The sequence below is a fragment of the Mesoplodon densirostris genome, chromosome 4 (assembly GCF_025265405.1).
Source record: "Mesoplodon densirostris isolate mMesDen1 chromosome 4, mMesDen1 primary haplotype, whole genome shotgun sequence".
In the NCBI taxonomy this organism is placed as follows: domain Eukaryota; kingdom Metazoa; phylum Chordata; class Mammalia; order Artiodactyla; family Ziphiidae; genus Mesoplodon; species Mesoplodon densirostris.
Window position 1 is genome coordinate 180,945,035 of NC_082664.1, and position 20,143 is coordinate 180,965,177.

Below are 20,143 nucleotides of genomic sequence, written 5' to 3' on the forward strand. Positions count from 1 at the left end.
AGCAACCTGCTCAATTCTAGTGCCTGTCTCATTTGCACTGTTTTTACCAGGATAAAAATCTTAAGAAGTGTTAATAAAGATACATTTTTACATTTATAAGAACTTTATGTTTTTTCAAAGTTCACATGTGAGACTTCTTAAGTAATTAGATAACTTGATCAGATAAAACTTCTATTTCCTTGAATTGCCTAGGTTAGAATTTCCCAAGGTGTGCTTTTATAAAACTAAAGGTAATAATTGATAGTACATGCATGGTAAGGGGTTGCAAGGTGAGATAACTTTGGAAAATACTGTTCTAAGTAAATAAATGTCTGCAGGACTTCTTTGAGCCTATACATTGTGAGCCTGTATGTATTTTAAAGAGAAAGATATAACAGGCAGTATTTCCCTGACTTACTGGTTTTATATGGAACTCTGATGGAACTGTCATCTCAGAATATAACTTCTGGGATTAGTGTTTTATGAAACATACTTCTGAAAAAAACGCTAAGCTAACATTTGGGAAGAATATTTAATGAGGTGGGACTATCTCAAATTATACTGAGAAATGAGGACCACAAAATAATATACAGTATTATTCCAATGTTATAAAATAAGAAAGTGAAAAACAAAAACAAAGCCAGAAAGACTGGAAGGAATAAAAACATCAAAAAGTTAACTGGCTTATGAAATAAATCTATTAACACCAAAATATATATCCAAATATATGTGTTACCACAGTGTCCTTGTGCTGCTTGTAGCTAATGAGTCTAGTGTCTGGGAAACCTAATTCAGAAGAAATTTTAAGATCTGGGTGTGGCATATGCTCTTGTCAGTAACTCACTTAAACAAGTCAGGTTGGTCGTTTGTTTACTATTTCTGCAACTTTAAAGATGGAAGATGTGGTTCACTTCCTCCTGTCACCAGGATTTTGTGAGGACTCGAGAAATAACGCAATATATTCTCTTCTAATGGGTCATGTGGTGGCGCGGTGCCGATGATGTGTCCCTGGCTGTGTCCTGAGGCTAAGCTGATTTCTTTGCCTTCAAGGTGCTCTCACTCCTGTGAGCGATTACCTAGAAAAGTCTCATAAGGAGGCACTTCATTACTTGACCTCGCTTGACTTGCCAGGGAAATGACTGATTAACACCTTTCAGGCACCGCTCAGCCCGTGACTCCTTCAGTTTTCCGCCCACGTTGTCCTGTGGCAGTCGGGATTGCTGCGTCTCCAGGGACCTCCTAGTCGATCACCACCTTGAATAGTCATCTGGCTTCTCCCAGCCTCCTCTGCTCTTCTCCTGGCCCTTCCGCCTCTGCTGTCTTCTAGATGTTGGTGTTCCCCGCGGTTCCATCCCCAGCCCCTTCTCCTCATTCCATGAATCATTCTTCACACCCATAACCACATTCCTCAGGTTTGAAACCATTCACTTGCCCTTCGCGTCTCTGGAAGAGAGGAGGAACCGGACCCGGAGTGCTTATCTCGGCAATCGGCACAACGTTACTCAAAGTGTCATAAAGAAGAATACATATAGTGAAAGTAGAAGTTTTATTTCCCTTATATTACGTTTCAGATGCATATAGGAGTAAGCTCCTTCCTTGGGTCATAGGAGCAAAGGCACTTCACACGGTCTCTCTCTTGAATGCCTTCTTCCCTGTCAAGGTGTCTTGGTCCACCACCCACTGGTAACTTTGACTTCAACCTTTCAACATAAATTTCTACTTCATTAAACAGCTTTCTTTCTTGTTCCTCTAAGTTTCATCCCTTCACCCCTCATGCACCATTTATACCATACTGATCTGTGTAACACTCAAGTAGTATGTTTCATACACTCAAGATTGTAGGGCACCTAAAGGTTCCTGCATTTCCCTCTCTCCTCCCTCTCGTTTTTGTCCTTCTGCGTCTTACATTGGACCCACACGTAGGCTACAGACAGTGTCTGTCAGTAAGTGCCAGTCACTGGATTAAATAAGGCAACAGTAATTTAAGGGGCTTCCCCGGCGGCGCAGTGGTTAAGAATCCGCCTGCTGATGCAGGGGATACGGGTTCGAGCCCTGGTCCGGGAAGATCCCACATGCCGCGAAGCAACTAAGCCCATGCGCCACAACTACTGAGCCTGTGCTCTAGAGCCCCCAAGCCACAACTACTGAGCCCATGAGCCACAACTACTGAAGCCCATGCACCTAGAGCCGGTGCTCAGTGACGAGAAGCCACCGCAATGAGAAGCCCACTCACGGCAACAAAGAGTAGCTCCCGCTCGCCTCAACTAGAGAAAGCCCGCACACAGCAACAAAGACCCAACACAGCCAAAAATAAATAAATAAGTATATTGAAAAAACAGTAATTTAACAAAATCCAGTTTAAATAAATACTACCAAATATATATATATATATATATATATATTTTTTTTTTTTTTTTTTTTTTTTCTCAGTACGTGGGCCTCTCACTGTTGTGGCCTCTCCCGTTGTGGAGCACAGGCTCCGGACGCGCATGCTCAGCGGCCATGGCTCACGGGCCCAGCCGCTTCGCGGCATGTGGGATCTTTCTGGACCGGGGCACGAACCCGTGTCCCCTGCATCGGCAGGCGGACTCTCAACCATTGCGCCCCCAGGGAAGCCCAGTTATCGTTCTTACTGATTGAACACTATAATAGGAGTTCAGAGATGAGAAAGACTGACAAAGGCTTAAAAATTATTTTGAATTCACCTAAACTACTTCCTGATTCCTCTGATTAGGAAATTAGAACCCAGAGAAGTGACGCCGTCCACATTTCATGAAGGAAGATCACTGAGTTGCATTTTGAAGGATAACAACAGTAGCTGACATCTATTGAATGTTTCCTGTGGACTGGAGACCGTATAAATGCTTGACGTGGATTGTTTCATTTGATCTTCAAAACATTCCTGTGAAGTAGCATTTCAGTAGCTAGAAGTAGATGGTCGGAAGCTGGACAGGGAGAATAGAGAGAAAGGAATAAAGAAAAAACCTGGAGACAGGAAAGACTTGGCCGATGTCTAAAGCTGGTGATGAGATGTAAAATCCAGCGTGACGAGCTTTTTTGTCTCAAGCAGTAAGGAGAAATGACGTTGGAGAGAGCGCGGCAAAGTTCTGAGGCCTCGACAGCCATGATGAAAAAAAAAAATTGTCTCTGTCTAATGAGCAAGATGGATCAGTGACTTGGAGAAGGGGGGATACCGGTGGAAGTGGGCCTTCAGGTTCACCGATTTGGGGGCCTGCGCTGCACCGTGAATGCCGGAAGGGCAGTCTGTTCTGTATCTTCATATCCCCCGGGACCCACAGCCTCAACAAGCCACCGCTGGTTCCCAGCAGCCACCGTTAGGAGAGCATTAGCCCCGTTGCCTATAAAGTAGGGGTTTCATCGAGGCTTACTGAAGGAAGGCGCGAAATCAAGGAGACTTGGACTTGGAGGTTGTTTCTAGGGGGGACGTGATGAAAGCTGAGGTGATGGTGAAGACAGTGGGAAAGGAAATAAGGAGGCAAATCTTAGAAACAATTTCAAAGAGCATTTGATGGGACTTGGGCACATACTGGGCATCAACTAATATCTAGAGCTGCATTTCAGGTTTATCATATAGAGCAAAGGGCAGCGTCAGAGCTCTAGCATTTGACATATTCTCGTTGTTGTTTAAGCAGACGTTTTGTATGTGAAATCAATCGCAACGAATCACGTTGCAAGGTGATGATCTTAGGAGCCATTATGATCACCGTTAAAACGTATGTCTCTCCTTTCTACTCCTTCTCCCTCCACCCAAGTTCTTGCCAGTTTTATCTTATACCTGTGTTGTTACCATCTCCTACTGAACCCTGGCCAAGTCCACCTTCTCATCTCCACACACACCTGGCAGTTGCCTCCGCCCCGCTTTCTGTCCATAGAGTTGCCCTCTCCCATGAAGACCTTTTCCTCTACCATCTCACTCCCGTTACCAGTTGGAATATTAGCCATCCTTCAGAACCAAGTCACACGCTATCTTCCCCATAATGTCTGATCAACCCACCTGGAACTGACTGCTTTCTTTCTGAACTCCCAGAGCACTGCATGCCACCATCCTGCCTGGTCCTGGTCATTTTGTTAACAGGGTGACCCCTTAGCAGGATCTTATTTGTATCGCCACCATGATGGTACTGTGTGATGCCTACTTATTCAATAAAGATTTGTGGCGTGAATCAAAACTATTTTAAATACTGCAAGTTCCTTCCCAACTCAAAGCTTCCCTTTGGGGAAAGGCTAGTATATACAGCTTTACATTAGTATGTATCTTTTGCAACATTGCGAATTTCATCTCATTCTTGTTGGGGGTACTTAGAAAAAAAGGGAAGTTTGAGTTGGGAATAGAAAAAGTGAAAGACAGTGCAGGATTAGCCATTTTTGCAAGGGACCTTTGGGTTGGATAAAGGATGCTGAGGAAAATTAAACTGGAGCCTTTATTGCTGCACTCCTGCCCCATAGGAAGGAGGGAAGTGAACTGAATGTAAGAGGCTTGGGACTCCAGCCTGTGGGTCTTTGGGAACCAAGTAAGACCTACAAGTCAGAAATCCAGGGCATTGAGCTGGATGGGGACCGGTGGCAGAAAGAAAATGTCTCTCGGCAGGCAGATCACCTGCAAAAGGCAAGCTTAATTGGTAAGCATGTCTCTGAACCTGCCATGGAGGGTGAGTCTAGAACAAGGAACTTAGTTGTATAGTGCCCATTATTACTCGTGTAGGATATGGAGAATGTTATCAATAGTCTGTTATTTTAATGAAGGTTTTATATATATATATATATATATATATAAAATATTTACTTTCTTGGTGGTTCACTCATGACTTAAGACTCTATTTTAGTTCTTAAGTTCCTCAATCAACCGAACTCTACTACTAGGATTTTCAGAAATCTAATATAGTAGGCTGGCGAGGACTACTGTACTAATACCCAGCCAGTATTTTCAGAACTGTTCAACCTGGCTAATTAAGTGTCACGGTCCACAGTGCGGTGAGGATCCCAGAATGTGACACACCCTCTCAGGGCTCTGGGTCTTCCCACGTGCTGCTCCCCTGGCCCAAGATACCTTTCTCCTCTTCATTTTTGCAACCTTGACCCATACTTACCCTACACAGTTTTTTAAATTTTTTTAATTTTTTTAATTTTTTGCGGTACGCGGGCCTCTCACTGTCGCGGCCCCTCCCGTTGCGGAGCACAGGCTCCGGACACGTAGGCTCAGCAGCCATGGCTCACGGGCCCAGCCACTCCGCGGCATGTGGGATCTTCCCGGACCGGGGCATGAACCCGTGTCCCCTGCCTCTGCAGGCGGACTCTCAACCACTGCGCCACCAGGGAAGCCCCCTACACAGTTTTTACCCCGATATCATCTCCTCCAAAAAGCCTTCCCTGAATGCTTTCATTAGAGCCACTCACTCCCCACGGATTGGGTGCCACTCCTGCCTGGTTCCAAATAGCCTGAGCTCTCGCACTCACACTTACCCCTGGTGTGGCAGCTGCCATCCACCGGTCCTGCTCCCACCATGTACTCTCCTCTGGGAGTCCTGTGGGTGCTGAGTAATTAGCAGCATACTTAGAGGGCCGTGAAGTCTCAAAAAATGTTTGCTCATTGAATGAATAAATGCATCGTCTTAGTATAGGACATGTAGATGGATGTCCATCTGCCGCATGGTAGGTGAGCTGTCAGTATTAGAGTTTGAGGATAATTTTGGCGACCTGCAATCCGTTTTCTCCCCACCCCAGAGGGTGGTAGCGAAGCCAGCCTGAAAGATAGCACTTTGCTTCTGTGCCTTAAGCCAATAACAGTTCCCATCCAATCCAGTATTTAAGAATAGTAATTATTTTTACTAGGTATCCCCCGGGGAGAAAAGCGGAGCTACAGGACATTTTTGTATCTCGGCAAATATTTGAAAATTCGCTGTCAAACCTATTAAACCCACTGCAACAGTCTTTCGGATTTTTAAAATATTCTACTGCAAAGAGCTTTCTGGATACTCATTTTCGTGTGTAATATAAGCCACATGGTAGCTATCACATCTATCTAAATCTCTTCTAACAATACATCTTTTCCTTTTTTAAGTTTTCTTTTTTGGGGTCGACAGGAGCACTATAGGTCTTCATATAATTCACTTGTATAAAGTTTTTCAGAGGACGAATGATAAGTGTCAACCCATGGCTATGCTGAAGCAGCATTTTCTTCCAGTGTAGAAAAATCATCCGGCTCTCAAATTTTGAAGTGTCTTGCTTTAAAAAATTTTTCCCTGAAGGTTACGGTGTCCAGTAATAATTATTCCCTTTGCTTCGATGACAATAAAAGAGTGCGGGTCGATAAAATGCAGGATGAAAAAATAAAAATCCACCAAAATCCTACTTTGGAGCAACGTAGGACGCCTCCTGTTTACACGGAGCGCAATGATGGGAGCTGACCCAGGATCCACGCGGAGCCCATCAAATACAATCCAGAGTTTCGTTAGACGGAAAGATAATGGTTAGTAAAAGTTCCGGCAAAGTAGCATCCTGCCCCGAATGCCATCTGCATTTTCGTTATGAGACCTGAAGCGCCGCGCCGGCTCGGGCTGGGGGCGCCCGCTCTGCCACTCCCAGGCCGGGCCGCCGGCAGTGACAGGTGCCCTGGCGGCCGCCGCCGCCGCCGCGCCGAAAGCCGGCGCGCGAGGGGCGGTCGCTTCCCTGCACCCTCGCCTGTCAGCCAGCGGCGCCAGGCGGGAGCGAGCGCGGGCAGCGGGCAGCGGGCGCGCGGGGCGGGGAGGTCGGCCGTGGCCCCCGGCGCCCGAGCGCCCCGCGCGTCCCGGCCCGGCCCGGCCTGTTGGCGGCTGCGGGGGCGGGGGCCGGGCGGCCCGGCGCGGGGAGCGGGGCCGGGCGCCGGGGGTTGGCGGGACGCGCGCTCCGTGCCGGCGCCCGGCCTCGAGCCCGCGCCCCCCCCCCGCGTGCCCGCGCCGCTGCGCGATGCAGTGTGGGGAATGGCTGGGGTTGGCTGAAGAGCGCACAGTGGAGTTTTAATGTCCGCCATGTTGGCCATGGCGTATTGAGGAGAGCGAGCGAGAGAGGAGCGGAGCGGCTCGGCCTCCCACCTCCCGGCGGCTCTGAGTGCCCGGACGGCGGGCTCCGCGCTCCGCCCCTCCAGTCCCCGGCAGCGGCGGGCGAGTGGGGACCGAACCCCCGGTTCTCCATGATCCCGCTGGCCGGGGCCGTTTCCCCAGAGCGGAGAGGTATCTGCTGCGCCTGAGATGAGTAAACTGTCGTTTCGGGCGCGGGCGCTAGACGCCTCGAAGCCGCTGCCGGTTTTCCGCTGTGAGGATCTGCCCGACCTGCACGAATACGCCTCGATAAACCGGGCCGTGCCGCAGATGCCCACCGGAATGGAGAAGGAAGAGGAGTCGGTACGTGTTAACTCCCCTGTCCGACCCACCGCCGGGCCCCGCTCCCTCCGCTGCCTGCGGCGGCGGCGGCGGAGCGCAGACCCACACAAAATGGCCGCCATCTTCTCTCCGCCGCCGACTCCCGTCGCCGGCGGGGCCTTTACCCCGCCGCCCCCGGCCTCTCCCCCCGGCCGCCGCGGCCCGGCGGGGCCTCCTGTCGGGCCACCCGCCGACCCCGGCCCCTCGGACCCGGGCCCCGCGGAGTTCGGGCGCCCGCAAGGCACAAAGGGGTCACGTGACGAGGCTGCCGGCAGCCATTTTGTGGTCGGAGCGCTTGGGCTGGGCCTTGTGCATCCGGAGAGGGAGCGGGCGGGCGGGCGGCGGGGGGTGCGGCGGCCGGGCCGCGGAGGCCCCGCCTGCAGGCCTCTCCGCGGGCCGCTGGGTGGCGCTCTGGGGCCGGCTCGGCCTTCGCGCTCCGCCGGCGCCGGCAGCGCAGGTTCCGTGCGCTTGGGGGCCGTGCTCTCCCGGCGGCCTGGGAGGCTGGCGGGGCCGGCGCGGCCCACGTGGAGCCGCCGAGGGGCCGGGCGGGGGCGGCGGGAGCCCTGCCGCGGAAGGTCGCGGCCCCCGAGCCGCCCTGAGCCGACTTAGGTGCTGCGTCCTCTTTGTGGGACTTGTGCCTCCATCCCTCCCCAGTCTTACCTGGTCGGATTCCTCCTGACTTTTCATTGATCCTTGAGAATATGTTGCGGGTTTGGGGGGCGGTACTACGTGGCTCTTCTGGAGCCTGTAACGTTATTAGTTGCTTCCCTAATAAAACCTGAGTCCGCCCGATGGCTGGGTTTCTCGAGCTGGGGGAGAAAGGACCCCATGTAAGCAGGTGTTAACAGATCTACCTGTTGGAAGACGGCTTTCTTACCCGCCACCGAACTCAGGTTAAGTGAACCCCTTCCTAGAAATCTTAACCTGGAGGTGTTTCGGTTGGGTGGGCTTCGGCATGTAAGTGTCGACGGCTCCCGGACGCCGTACCGCAGCGGCGGCTCTCCCTGGTCGTGGAAGTTGGGCTCGGACCCACGGATAATAGGCTCTTCCCCTCGTTCCCCCAGGTCCTTGGCAGGGTCACTTGATGGCTTCTCACCCTAAGGAATTGCATACCTTGGTTTTCAGGTACAGCCACTTAAACGGGGGGCAGTGTGTTGACAGTTCCAGGAAGTCGAGGAGTCGCTGGATTGGTGCTACAGTTTTGTGGTGGAAAATCGTTCTGTCATACCTCTGTTTGGTGCTGTAAGAATTTTCTAAATGCAGAAATCCTGCTCTGTAACGTCGATTTCGAAAAATAAAGCTGTTTAAACTCCTTGGGTTGTTTGACCTTTCAAAGTCAAATAGTGGTGACCGTCGCATGTTCTTTCCAAGAGAGTAGTGTCTTAGCGTGTGGAGTAGTTGAGATTGTCCAGCGCGGTCCTGACCTTTAAGCACGTTGCCTGTGAGACACCACCTCTCAACTTGTTTCACTTGTATCAGCGGCAGAGTAGAATGGTGCCGCTTGTTTATTTTTAAATAAGTGATTTGTTTTGAAAAATTAAAGTACTTGTGACTGCAGAACCTCGTCTTTTGGTTTTATTTTTGTTTCCAAGTTCTGCAGGTAATACTTTCAAATTGGGGTGTCGTCGTTACCACTGCCCTGGAAATTAATTGGTAGTTCCTGTTTTGCAGCCGAGGAAGGGGAGAGCTTTGATAAGAACAGATAACACTGCAGTACACTTTAAAATTCAGTGAAGTCTTGCTCCTCGGAGCACTGTGGACTGTCCCAAGGGCCCCAACCTGAAATCAGAGCTGAGCTCAACTGAAGTATCAAGGCTTATTAAGTTTTTACGGATCATTTCTGTTCACTGAAATGATTTTGACGTTTTGTAGTTCATTGTTTTCTAACATGTGGAGTCCCTATTTTTGAGGGATTTTTTTTTCCCCTTCAGACTACCTTTTCCCATCGTCCGTGTAGAATTTGTTTCACTTCACATCCAACCAAAACTATGACCAGTGAAACACAGACTTCAGGAATAGTCACTGAACTGAACAGAAGAATGTAAACAGTCCCAGGCAAACAGCTGCTCTCCAGTCCTGCGACTGGAGCTGGCGGGGGGGGGGGGGGGGGAGGCTCTGTAGATCACAGGATTGAAAGTAGCATGTTAGCCCTGAAATGTATGCCAAGCACAAATAATGGTAATTGAATTCCGGGTTAGCCTGAGGAGAAGAAACTTTTTGATAATTTGCTGAAGGATGATGTGCTTCGTATAAAGACGAACTTATGCCTCCGATTGACACGTCAGGGTCAGGAGCGATCTAGAACCTGAATTGAGTGTCTAGTTTAGAAAACGTGTAATCCTATGTTGATCATGAAAGATAGGGTAGAATTAGATGAGGACAGTATTGTATATATGTCACCTCATTAAGAAGGCATTTTATGATCAAATATATCTGGAATATTGTCATGTGAACTGTACCTGCTGACTGTTGCCATATTTTGTTTCTGTGGTAAACGTGGCAGAAATGCTAGGTGTAAACACAGGGAAAATAACACTTACTAAAGTATTCCCATTTAACTAATTTTAATATTGTAAGCTGAACACACTGCCTTAATTAGGCATGCCTCTTAATTTTTAAGAAACAACTTTAAGTAGAAGTCCCCGCTCCCCTCCAAACATGAATTATACTCAACTTCAGAAGTTAGTTGTTAGTCCTTTTTTGATGAGGATTGAGAAATAACTCCAGATTGTAATAAACTGAAGGACTTGACTGCAACATAGATGTTAGAGATTCAGTGTCTCAATTGCTATAATGTGATACGTTGTAACTTGCTATGTCAAAAAGTAACAGTTGGGCTTCCCTGGTGGCGCAGTGGTTGCGAGTCCGCCTGCCGATGCAGGGGACGCGGGTTCGTGCCCCGGTCTGGGAAGATCCCACATGCCGCGGAGCGGCTGGGCCTGTGAGCCATGGCCGCTGAGCCTGCTCATCCGGAGCCTGTGCTCCGCAACGGGAGAGGCCACAGCAGTGAGAAGCCCGCGTACCACAAAAAAAAAAAAAAAAAAAAAAAAAAAGTAACAGTTGATACATGCTTTGATTTAATGAATAACAAGTAATTTTCAGATCATGGGAAATCAATACGCTGTCAGCTCTAAATATGAAATAAGTTCCTTAATTTAAACACATGGGGGGGGCAGAGGTTGCACCATTATAATTTTTTAACATTTTAATTTTCAAATTATAATCTTAACTTTAAGGTTAGAAATATTGAAATACTACTTAGTGCCATGGCTTCACCTTTAAATGAAAGGGTAGTTTTTCCAAGATATCAGTACAATCGAATGTTTTCGTTACAATTGGAGCTTTACGTTTTCCTTTATGGTTACTTCTCACTTCAGGAAAGACATTCTGAAAAAGTTGGTTTTAAAGTGACACTCAACAAAGTGGAGCTGCTTGGTTCCTCTAGTAGTTTAACTTTTTTCATTGGGATGCCAGAGTGTGTGACTCCATATACTGTAAGGGGTGGAGGCTTAACCTCTTCTCCAGCCGACGAGAAGAGAAGGAAGTGTGACGGTAATTAAAACGTTAATGATGATACCGCCTTGTTACTGCCCTACGCTGCCACCTTTGGGACTGTTGGGTGTAGGGCCCAGCCATAGCAGTCCAACACCTGGTTTTAATAGGGTTCTAATCAGACGTATAGTCCCATACCCCTCTCTTTCCTCTCTTCAAACTGTATCCTTCATTAGTGGCCAGTATACAACGTTAAGAAAACCAAGTTTATAAAGTAGACAGGTAGGTGTTTTTTGTTTTTAATTACGGGTTAAAGTGGAAATACGTACATATCTCTGTTAAGAGGAAAAGTAGTTAAGCACTACATTTTCAAAACGATAAAAATCTAGTTTGCTTTATAAAAACAAGCTTAAATCACTTTAAGTGATAAGTTTAAAGTCCGATTTCTCATTTTTCTGACAGAAACTAAGAACCTTTTCCTTTAAAATTTTGTAAACCAAGATTTCTTAGTCCTTAATCTAGATTCCTCCATTCTGTCCACTGCATTGGAAGTGAAAAGAAATATGTGAAGTTGCAACTGTACTAGAAGCAAAGCTTAATTTTTATAGCTAGTTTGAATTAGAAAGGAATTGAGGATATTGGGTTTTCCATTAAGTAGCAAATAATTTAAGTCAAAGGTAATTGAGAAGCAATAATGAAGTCTAGTTCCAACTTTCTGTCCTGCCCAAGATATTTTTGAGTGTATCAGCTGGGTTCTGAGGGTTATGTGGAAATGATGATAGAAGTAGTGAATTCCCATGATACGCATATACAGTTTTGTGACAGTATATTTTCCTTGGGAGGAAATTCGTGTTTGTCATCAGTTTCTCAAGGTATTGATAAAGGCAGAAAGCCCAAGGTTAAGATTTGCTGTTCTAGAAATTTCAACAGTCATTTTGGTTTCATCAGTATGGAAGTTATTACATAGACTTAATCAGAGAAGAAAAATTAAAGGCAAAAATTAATCGGCAAAAATAACTCTGGAAGACTGAGGCCTCTTACCCACAAAAGGGGCCTCTTACCCATAAAAGGAGCCTCTTGAAAACTGTAGGGCCTGGTGCCTAAAGTGTTAATATTTAATATTAGCTCTTGTTTCGGTGTGCTGTTTGATATTTAAGATTTTGGATTAGTACCATTTGTACTTAGACTTCATTTTCTTATAAAACAATAATGAAAACTAATGGGCTTATGTGTCTAATGGTGTTTTGTGGGTGCTTGTGATCTGTAATGGAATTTATGCAGAACTACCTTTTCTTTCTGTTAATCAACAGGACTTAATTAAAAGTGCCATCTAAATACAGGAGAGCTTAAATCTTGTAAATAAGGAATAATAACCTGTGCTTACAGGTTCATGAATTTGTGGATAGAATTAAATATTAAACTAGCCATTCCTAATAGTATCTAAGACTAGGTTTTAGTTTAGTCTGTATATTGCATTCTACTATATCGTGGTCTGTAGTAGTAGTAATGGGAGAGAAACGGAAGATGTATGTGTATCTACATACGTACATAATGGCAAGAGATGAAGGTGTGGATTCTGACTATGTGATTCCATTTTTCTGAAAAGTTAAGGGTAGTTTTTATCAGCAATTGGTTAAAACGTAATTTTAAAGTAGAGGGTAGCATTTTATATAATGGAATGATGGTATGGTTTGTGATTCTATTTCTTAGAAGAAGACAACCCACAAGGAAATGAGAATTTTATATTGTAATTTGGGAGTAAAATGACTTCTGAGTCTCCAAGTGCAAAAACAGTATGAAAGCATGAAGTAAGCACATAGGCAGAACTAGATAGTGTCTTTTACTCTTAAAGTAAAAGCTTTTGAACCCTTGAAGCGTGACTTATATTAATGTCACAATAACTCCTCTGTAAGAATAAATCCATTTACAGGGAAACCACCAGGAAAAGAAGTGATTCAGATGTTTTAAACGACTTGCTAGAACTACTTTCAGTGAATTACTTGAAGCTTAACTGTTGACTTCTGCCCATTATCTTGGTCAAGTTTACTAAAGCCTCTGATAATAGTTAATGATTTTGAGCAATTTCAGTATTTTAAACAGAGTGGATACTTAACTTTTCACCTTTAAATATGTGAATTGAATTTCATCCACCAGCCCCACTGTAGGTAGATGAAAACCAAAAACAAACGTGCTGTTCATAACTCTACCGCGACCCATGATCTGAGTTGTCTCTTTGATGAGTAGGGATATAATCAGTTCTTTAAAAGAGAAAGCCCTTCTTCGATTATTTGTTGTCATGGAGGTTATCCTTAAGAAGTTGGTTCAGCTTCCACATATATATGGAATTTAAGAAAAAAAATGTCATGAAGAACATAGGGGTAAGACAGGAATAAAGACACAGACCTACTAGAGAATGGACTTGAGGATATGGGGAGGGGGAAGGGTAAGCTGTGACAAAGTGAAAGAGCAGCATGGACATATGTACACTACCAAACGTAAGGTAGATAGCTAGTGGGAAGCAGCCGCATAGCACAGGGAGATCAGCTCGGTTCTTTGTGACCGCCTGGAGGGGTGGGATAGGGAGGGTGGGAGGGAGACGCAAAAGGGAGGGGATATGGGAACATATGTATATGTATAACATTAAATCTGTAAAATAAAATTTAAAAATAAATAAATAAATAAATAAATTAAAAAAAAAAAAAAGAAGTTGGTTCAGCTTCAGATACGCCTGGTGACAGTTTGCTGAGTTTTGCAACGCATTATTAAAGCAAATCATTTTTGTTGAATTTCCTTTGGTACAGCAAGTGCTGGCTGAAGAAGCATGACGCAGCCTTAGGGTAAATCCAGGGGCAAAGATCAACTGAGGTTTGAAATATCCTGTGGGTGATTTACTAAAGGTTCAGATCTTCTTTCTATATTGGGATGAATTATTTTGATTTTCTTAGAATCACAAGTACCAGTTGTATATCCTCTGAGAAGAAGGTGCTTTGGCATTTGTGGCCTTTGACAAGTCAGCTGAGCTTACTGGATGCACTTCAGTTTCTTCATGTGCCAGCGCTCTCCTGACCTACCTTATGTGGGAGGTGGAGCTCTGGGGAGTGAATCAGACGTATCCGTGAAAATGCTGTACACATGCATTTCATTATTACCAAATACTAAGTGAATGTTCATGCTGGCCTTTTTGTTGCTGTTCAAAACTACTTACATTTGTACAATCCCTTGTATTTAGGATTGTCTGGTATAAATATGTTAGATGTGTTGTCTATCCTCAGAGGATTGTATGATGTAGTTGTGAAAAGTTGTCTCTTTAAATTTAGGTAATTATTAATTGGGAAGAGCATCAGGCTGGGAGTTACTAGACCTGAGACCTCATCCAGCTTCTGACTGTGTGTGCACATGCGTGTGTGTGTGCACACGCGTGCTTGCATGCTCTCACACACCCGGGTTTTCTTAACTGCAAGATGAAGTAGGGCCGTGATAGTTTCCTGTAGTAATGAGCATATACTGTTACCAATGCATTTAGGTCTGTTAACTTATGTATTTTATGTGTTTATAGAATAATCATTAAATCTTTAATTAGTTGATGGCTTCATTCGCACTCTACATAAATACAGTTTACACAGAAGTAAAGGTAACCTGGGTGCATGGATAATTGGTTCCAGTTTAGTCTAGAAGGCTTGTGTTTTAAAGCACTTAAAGAATATAAGTCGGTTGCAGTAGTCACAGAATGCTTTTATTGTTATCAGAGTTTGAAATTAGAATCAGAATATTGTATTGAAGGTTGCAAATTTGTGCTTTACCTATAAGATAATGAGAGTCTGAAGGGGAAACAAAATCTAAATATGGCTGTTTTGAAGTCTAAAGCAAGAATTTGATCATTATTCTAATGGCTAAGTGAAGATTTTTGAGGTATATTGTACAAAGACTAAGAAAATATAGATAAATCCAATTTCATTCACTTTTGTAGCAAATATTTATTGTGCACTTACCGTGAACTAAGGACTGTTACGGGCTCTGTGGATCCGACAGTCAGCAAACAGTTCCCTTTTTCATGGATGTCACATTCTAGCACGTAGGCTCTATGAGGGCAGGACTTTTTGTTTGCTTTGTTCACTGATGTTTTTTCAGCACCTGAAATAGTGCCTGGCACATAGTAAGTGTTCAGTATTTGTTTAGTTGAATGACTGAATTCTAATGGGAAAACAGAGACAAAAAGCGAATGAATGAAAGTGGCGGTGGATCAAGACAGTATAGAATTTCAGGTGGCAGGAGGAGGATAGAGATTTCTTTGTGTGGAGGGTCAAGGCACGCGGGCTCTGAAACTTGAAGTGGGAGGAGCCAGCCCTGCGACGGCCTGCATGGAGAACGTGCCAGGCAGAGAGACTGCAGATGCAGGGAGCCCAGGCAAGGGGCAGACGGCCAGTGTGGCTAGAGGGCAGCGAAGAGGGTTGAGCAGTACGAGGACCGAGAGGACCCAGTCGGGGGTCCGTATCTGGTGAGGCGTTGCAGGCTGCTGCACGGAGCTGGGGTGGTTCTGAGGTGAAGTAACAAGCCTTTAGAGAGTTTCAGGCAAGGCAGGGCCATGATCCGGTTTATGTCTTTGCAAGGTTATTCTCGCTACCATGTGCAGAATGAGTCGTACCGGGCAAGAGTGGCTCTAACCAGGGTGGTGGTGGGGAAGAAGAGAAATGGGTAAACTGGAGGTATCGTTTGAGGGTAGGACCAACAGAACTTGGCTGACAGATTAGAATGTACTATGTGGAGAGAAAGAATCAAGGATTAATCCCTGATCTTTACCTTGAGCAGCTGGGTGGATGGGTGATTAGGCCCCTGCTTCCTGACGCAGGGAAGATTGGAGGAGGGAGGGTTTATAAAGGATGGACTTACTGCTCAGTTTGAAGTGCCTCTTACTCATTTGTGTTTAGCTGGATACACAAGAATGTAAGCGTTAGAGCAATCTGCACTCGAGGTGCACAATTCAGAAGTCATGGGCTGTACGATAAATTTGAAGGTCTTTGGGTTACAGGTGTTTTTAAAGCTGTGCATTGAGGCTCAAGAAGAGGAGGAGCTATTAGAGAATTAGGAAGAAAGTGAGGATAAAGGTGTCTCAAGAAGAAAGGACATTGGTTAAATCCGTCTACTGAGAAGATGAGTGAGGGGAAAGTGACCGTTTGATTTGATTAGATATGTGCCATTGGCCTATTTTGATGGCATGGTGGGAAGGAAAGCCTGAGTGGAATAGAAGAAACACTGAAAGATAAATAAAAGGGTCAGAGCAAGTATAGGCGACTCCTTGGAATAGTTGTGCTGGGAAGAGACACTGAAAAAATAGCCGGGGGGGATTGGGGGCATCAACAAATCATTTCTTTTAAAAATTAGTTACAAAGTTCAGGCAGACGCAAAGTAGGGAAGCTAAGCTGAGTCCTCCATTGCCCAGGCCACTACCTAGAGAGTTTCCAGGCTACAGGCACAGGTAGGGGAGGCCCCGGATAGAGCCTGCCAGCCTCCTGGAGTTGAAGAGGCAGAGAATTCAGTTTGGGGAGGCTACAGTGGCTTCAGGGCTAGGTACCAGAGATGCACCGAGGTCTGCAGAGGTCCCCTGGAGTCTCAAGCCGAAAACTGGTCTGAGCCTGCTTGGGGGGGGTGGGGAGCACCTGGAAAGAAGTAGGAGGGACACTTCTGGGAGCTCACACAGGGCTGGGAATATGTTATGTCCTCAGTGACCAGAATGGAAAGACCTCCTAATGCAGAGGGCATCAGATAAGAGTTCTCAGGGGGTCATTTCCTTAGTGGTAGGGCCCAATTAGCTCTAGACTAAACCGTTCTGGACTTACCCTAATAAAGACTAAACACTAGCCTCAAAAGGAGCCAACTAATTTCAGATAACTGTGTCCCAGAGTAAAGCCCCACAATGTTTAGAGGAATACTAAAAGATCCTACAACATAAAACTTAGTGTTTGGCATCCAGTTAAAAAAAAAAATCACCAGGTATGCAAAGATGCTGGAAAATCTAACCAATAACTAAGGAAAAAGTTAGTCAACAGAAAGAGACGTAGAAATAACCCAGGTAATAGAGTTAGTAGACAAAATTGTTAAAATGGCTATTATAAATAAGTTACTAGAACTAGTGTAATCGTTGGAACGATGTCATTAAAAAGGATGAAATAATCCTATTTCCTCTCCTACTCGACGACTTTGTTCCTAAAAACTGTTTCCTATCTTTTCCTGGATTGGTTTCATGGAGGGCTTGGGCACTGATTTAAGCAGAAGTACTTTTTCCTTTTTAGAAGTAAGGAAGGATATGATATGACCAGTGGTAGAGTTGGCAGTGGGAGGGTGGGGTATTTATTCTGATTCTATTGCCTCTGTGCAGTATGAGGTGACGTCATCACCTAAGCAAGGGGGGGCCTTGAGACGAAGGTATGTGTGGGAAGCTCACCTACTAGAGAAGTGTAACAGGACTGATGGGCTAGCTGGGGGCTCAGGGTTTGTGATCATTTTAAGTGATCTTAAAATGATCTGCTCACTTGGGCAGTTGGAATGCAAGCATTCAACTTGAGTTCAAGAATAAAGCAGGTATATAATAAGGTTTTTCTAGGGTTGAGGTTTGCCCAGCAAGTACAAAGTGGGGAAAGGGGGATGAGGGCATTAAAAGTATGCGTGAGGTAGATGATCATGATAGACCTGGATCCAAACTGGTGAAGCAGGGAAAGGAAGGTCTCAGGGAGCTGGTGCGGAACGGGGAAGTGGTCGGACACACCGGGATGGCTCTGCGGGGGAGGGGTGCCGTGCTGGAACGGGGGAGCCTGAGCCAGGAGGGTGCCAGTTAAAGAGTGAGATGCTTGAGTTTCGATTGCAGCGGTGTATCGTCCACATAGACGTCGTTGCTCAAGGTGATGCCCAAGGTGTGGGAATAGTTGAGAAGACCGTGAGCTCTGACTGAGCAACAGAGTGGATACGGCAGCTCCGAGGAGAGGGAGTGACGGTGTGAACCCCTGAGGGGTTAGGGTTTCTGAAAGGACAGCGGAGAGGAAATGGTGTGGCCTGGCAGTGGGGGGCAGGGAGGCCACTTAGCCCGTCTGTAAGTGTGCGGGACGTGGGAAGATACACAGCTTCTCCTGGAAGGGCTCCGGGAGTGCTGCTTCTGGAAGACACTGCCAGGCTTAAAATAGAGCAAGGGGGTGAGGGAACGTTGAAAGAGGCTGAGACTGTGGAGAGGAGTTTACTGATGCGTCTTATTCTAGAGAACAGCGTGGAAGTGTGGGAGAGGGTGGGAAGAGCAGAAGACTGGGCCAGATTAGGGGACGTTGGGTCAGAGTGGTAGTAAGAGCTAGAGTCATGCTGTCAAGTCGTGAACTCGTTGGTAATGGGTGTGAGGAACGATGGGATTTATCCGGCCAACCTCAGACGCTCGGATGGTTCACAATCCCTTCCTGCCGCTGGGGACGGGGGGGTGGGGGTGCGAAGAGCCCAAAGCAGGGGCGGCCCCACTAGACAGGCACTGGTGGCTCGATGAACTCCGAGGCCTGTCACTCCTGCCGCTCAGGTGTGTAATAATCTGTCCAGAGAAGAGCTTGTGTACGGCGCGCCTGTTTCAGGACCCAGGAAATGGGCCTTTACGGTTGTTACTGGGCGCCTGAGAACTCTCCCTCCTCTGCAGTGCTTCTCGACCCTGCACCAGTCGCTCACCCTCAGAACGTTCTGGAAAATTGGGGGGGGGTGTTTTTGATTGTCACAGGTTTGGGGGAGGTGCTTTGGGGGCCAGGAACAATGCAAGTGCCACCACGCAGAGGACAGCCTGGCAAAACAAAGAATTGCCTGTTTGACTTTTTGACTGTCCCGCAGAACATCCCAGTTGGTGAGATTTCCATTTACAGATTATCTGAGTCAAGAACCTAATTCCATTTTACTTGTAAAGTGTTTTTTGTGTAGTTTTGGTATACACTAAAATTTCCAGGGCTGCAACTGTATATAAAGTAAGGGAACGTTGTCCTTGATGTTGTTGAGAACTTCTGCAGTCACTGTTACCGTTTTGGAAAGAGTAATAACTGTATCAACACCGTTGTGGTATTTGAGTCAACAGTGGTACAGGCCTGCAAACAGTCCGGTGTTGTCGCTCTCTGTAGACATCGAAGCTTCTGTAGGTACTGCATTTGGTCTTCCTGGGTACATATCCCCATTATTTACATGTTGATACACATAGTATTTTATTATAACTTACTTTCCTTTAATTTCTACTTGGTTTTGCAGTTAGATCCTTGGATTGATTATATTAAAACGTGCATAAGTAGAAGAGTGGAGTAATTTGAAAAAAGGGAGCATTGGGTCTGACAGGGTTGAAAACAGCTGTTCTGCCGGGTTCAAAACACGAGCTAAGTTGTGGTCTGTGCTACTTGCCTTTACCCCAGGTCTCTCTAAGTGTGGTATGAGAATGAAATGAGCCTGTGTAAAGTGTATAGCATGGTGCTTTACTTATAGTAAGTGCTCGGATCTTTTTTACTTATTATTTTAGTTTAATTTTTGTCCTCGAAGGATGGAAATGTGTTTTTTAGGTAGGATTTTAAAACTTCAACAGATTTCCATCATAGCAAATGATTTTTGATATGGAGTGTTTTGATAGTGAGTGGGTATGGTTTTTATATGTATCTAGTTGTATTTATGACAGAATGTGAGATAATAAGCAAGGTATCAAAAAACAAGGTCTTAAGTCGTGTCAAGGAAGTCAACTCAAATGGATTATTTTCTCAACTTAAATACATGCTTGGTTTCCCAGCCTCAAATGTATGAAATGTGTTTCGAAGAATTTGCTGGAAAAAAACGTTTTCTGTACTTTTTAACAGGTTCTGTACATTTTAGTGATTTTTGGTTCTGTTTTTGAAAAATGTTTAGACTTTTAAATCAATTTTTAATTGAAGTATAGTCGATGTACGACGTTGTGTTAATTTCTGCTGTACAGCAAAGCAATTCAGTTATATATATGTGTGTGTACGTATGTATATATACATAAATATATATATATATATATATATACACGTACACACACATTATTTTTTAAAATATATTCTTTCCCATTATGGTTTATCATAGGATATTGCATATAGTTCTCTGTGCTGTACAAATTTTTAGTTCTGGAGGCTGCTCTTCATGTACATCCGTGCATTTGAGTCTCAGAATTTCTGTTAAAAGATTAGGATGTGCTCTAATTCTGAAAGGTTTATAATTACTTTTTAACCGGTCTCCCTACTCTAGTTTTCAAA

The 20,143-nt window shown here is 45.4% G+C and overlaps 1 protein-coding gene across 3 annotated transcripts in view; it reads left to right on the plus strand.

Moving 5' to 3' along the window:
* The window catches only part of EPC1 (enhancer of polycomb homolog 1), a 94,153-nt gene that overhangs the window by 18,812 nt on the left and 55,198 nt on the right, over positions 1 to 20,143 (plus strand). For 2 of the 3 annotated variants that reach the window (XM_060097794.1, XM_060097795.1), the window contains exon 1: positions 6,891 to 7,376. The exons of the other annotated variant lie outside the window; for it this stretch is intronic. In XM_060097794.1, coding sequence (XP_059953777.1) covers positions 7,224 to 7,376 — 153 coding nt within the window. In that variant the 5' untranslated portion in view covers positions 6,891 to 7,223. Of the gene's footprint in view, positions 1 to 6,890; positions 7,377 to 20,143 lie in introns of those variants that run through there. 3 annotated transcript variants of the gene reach the window in all.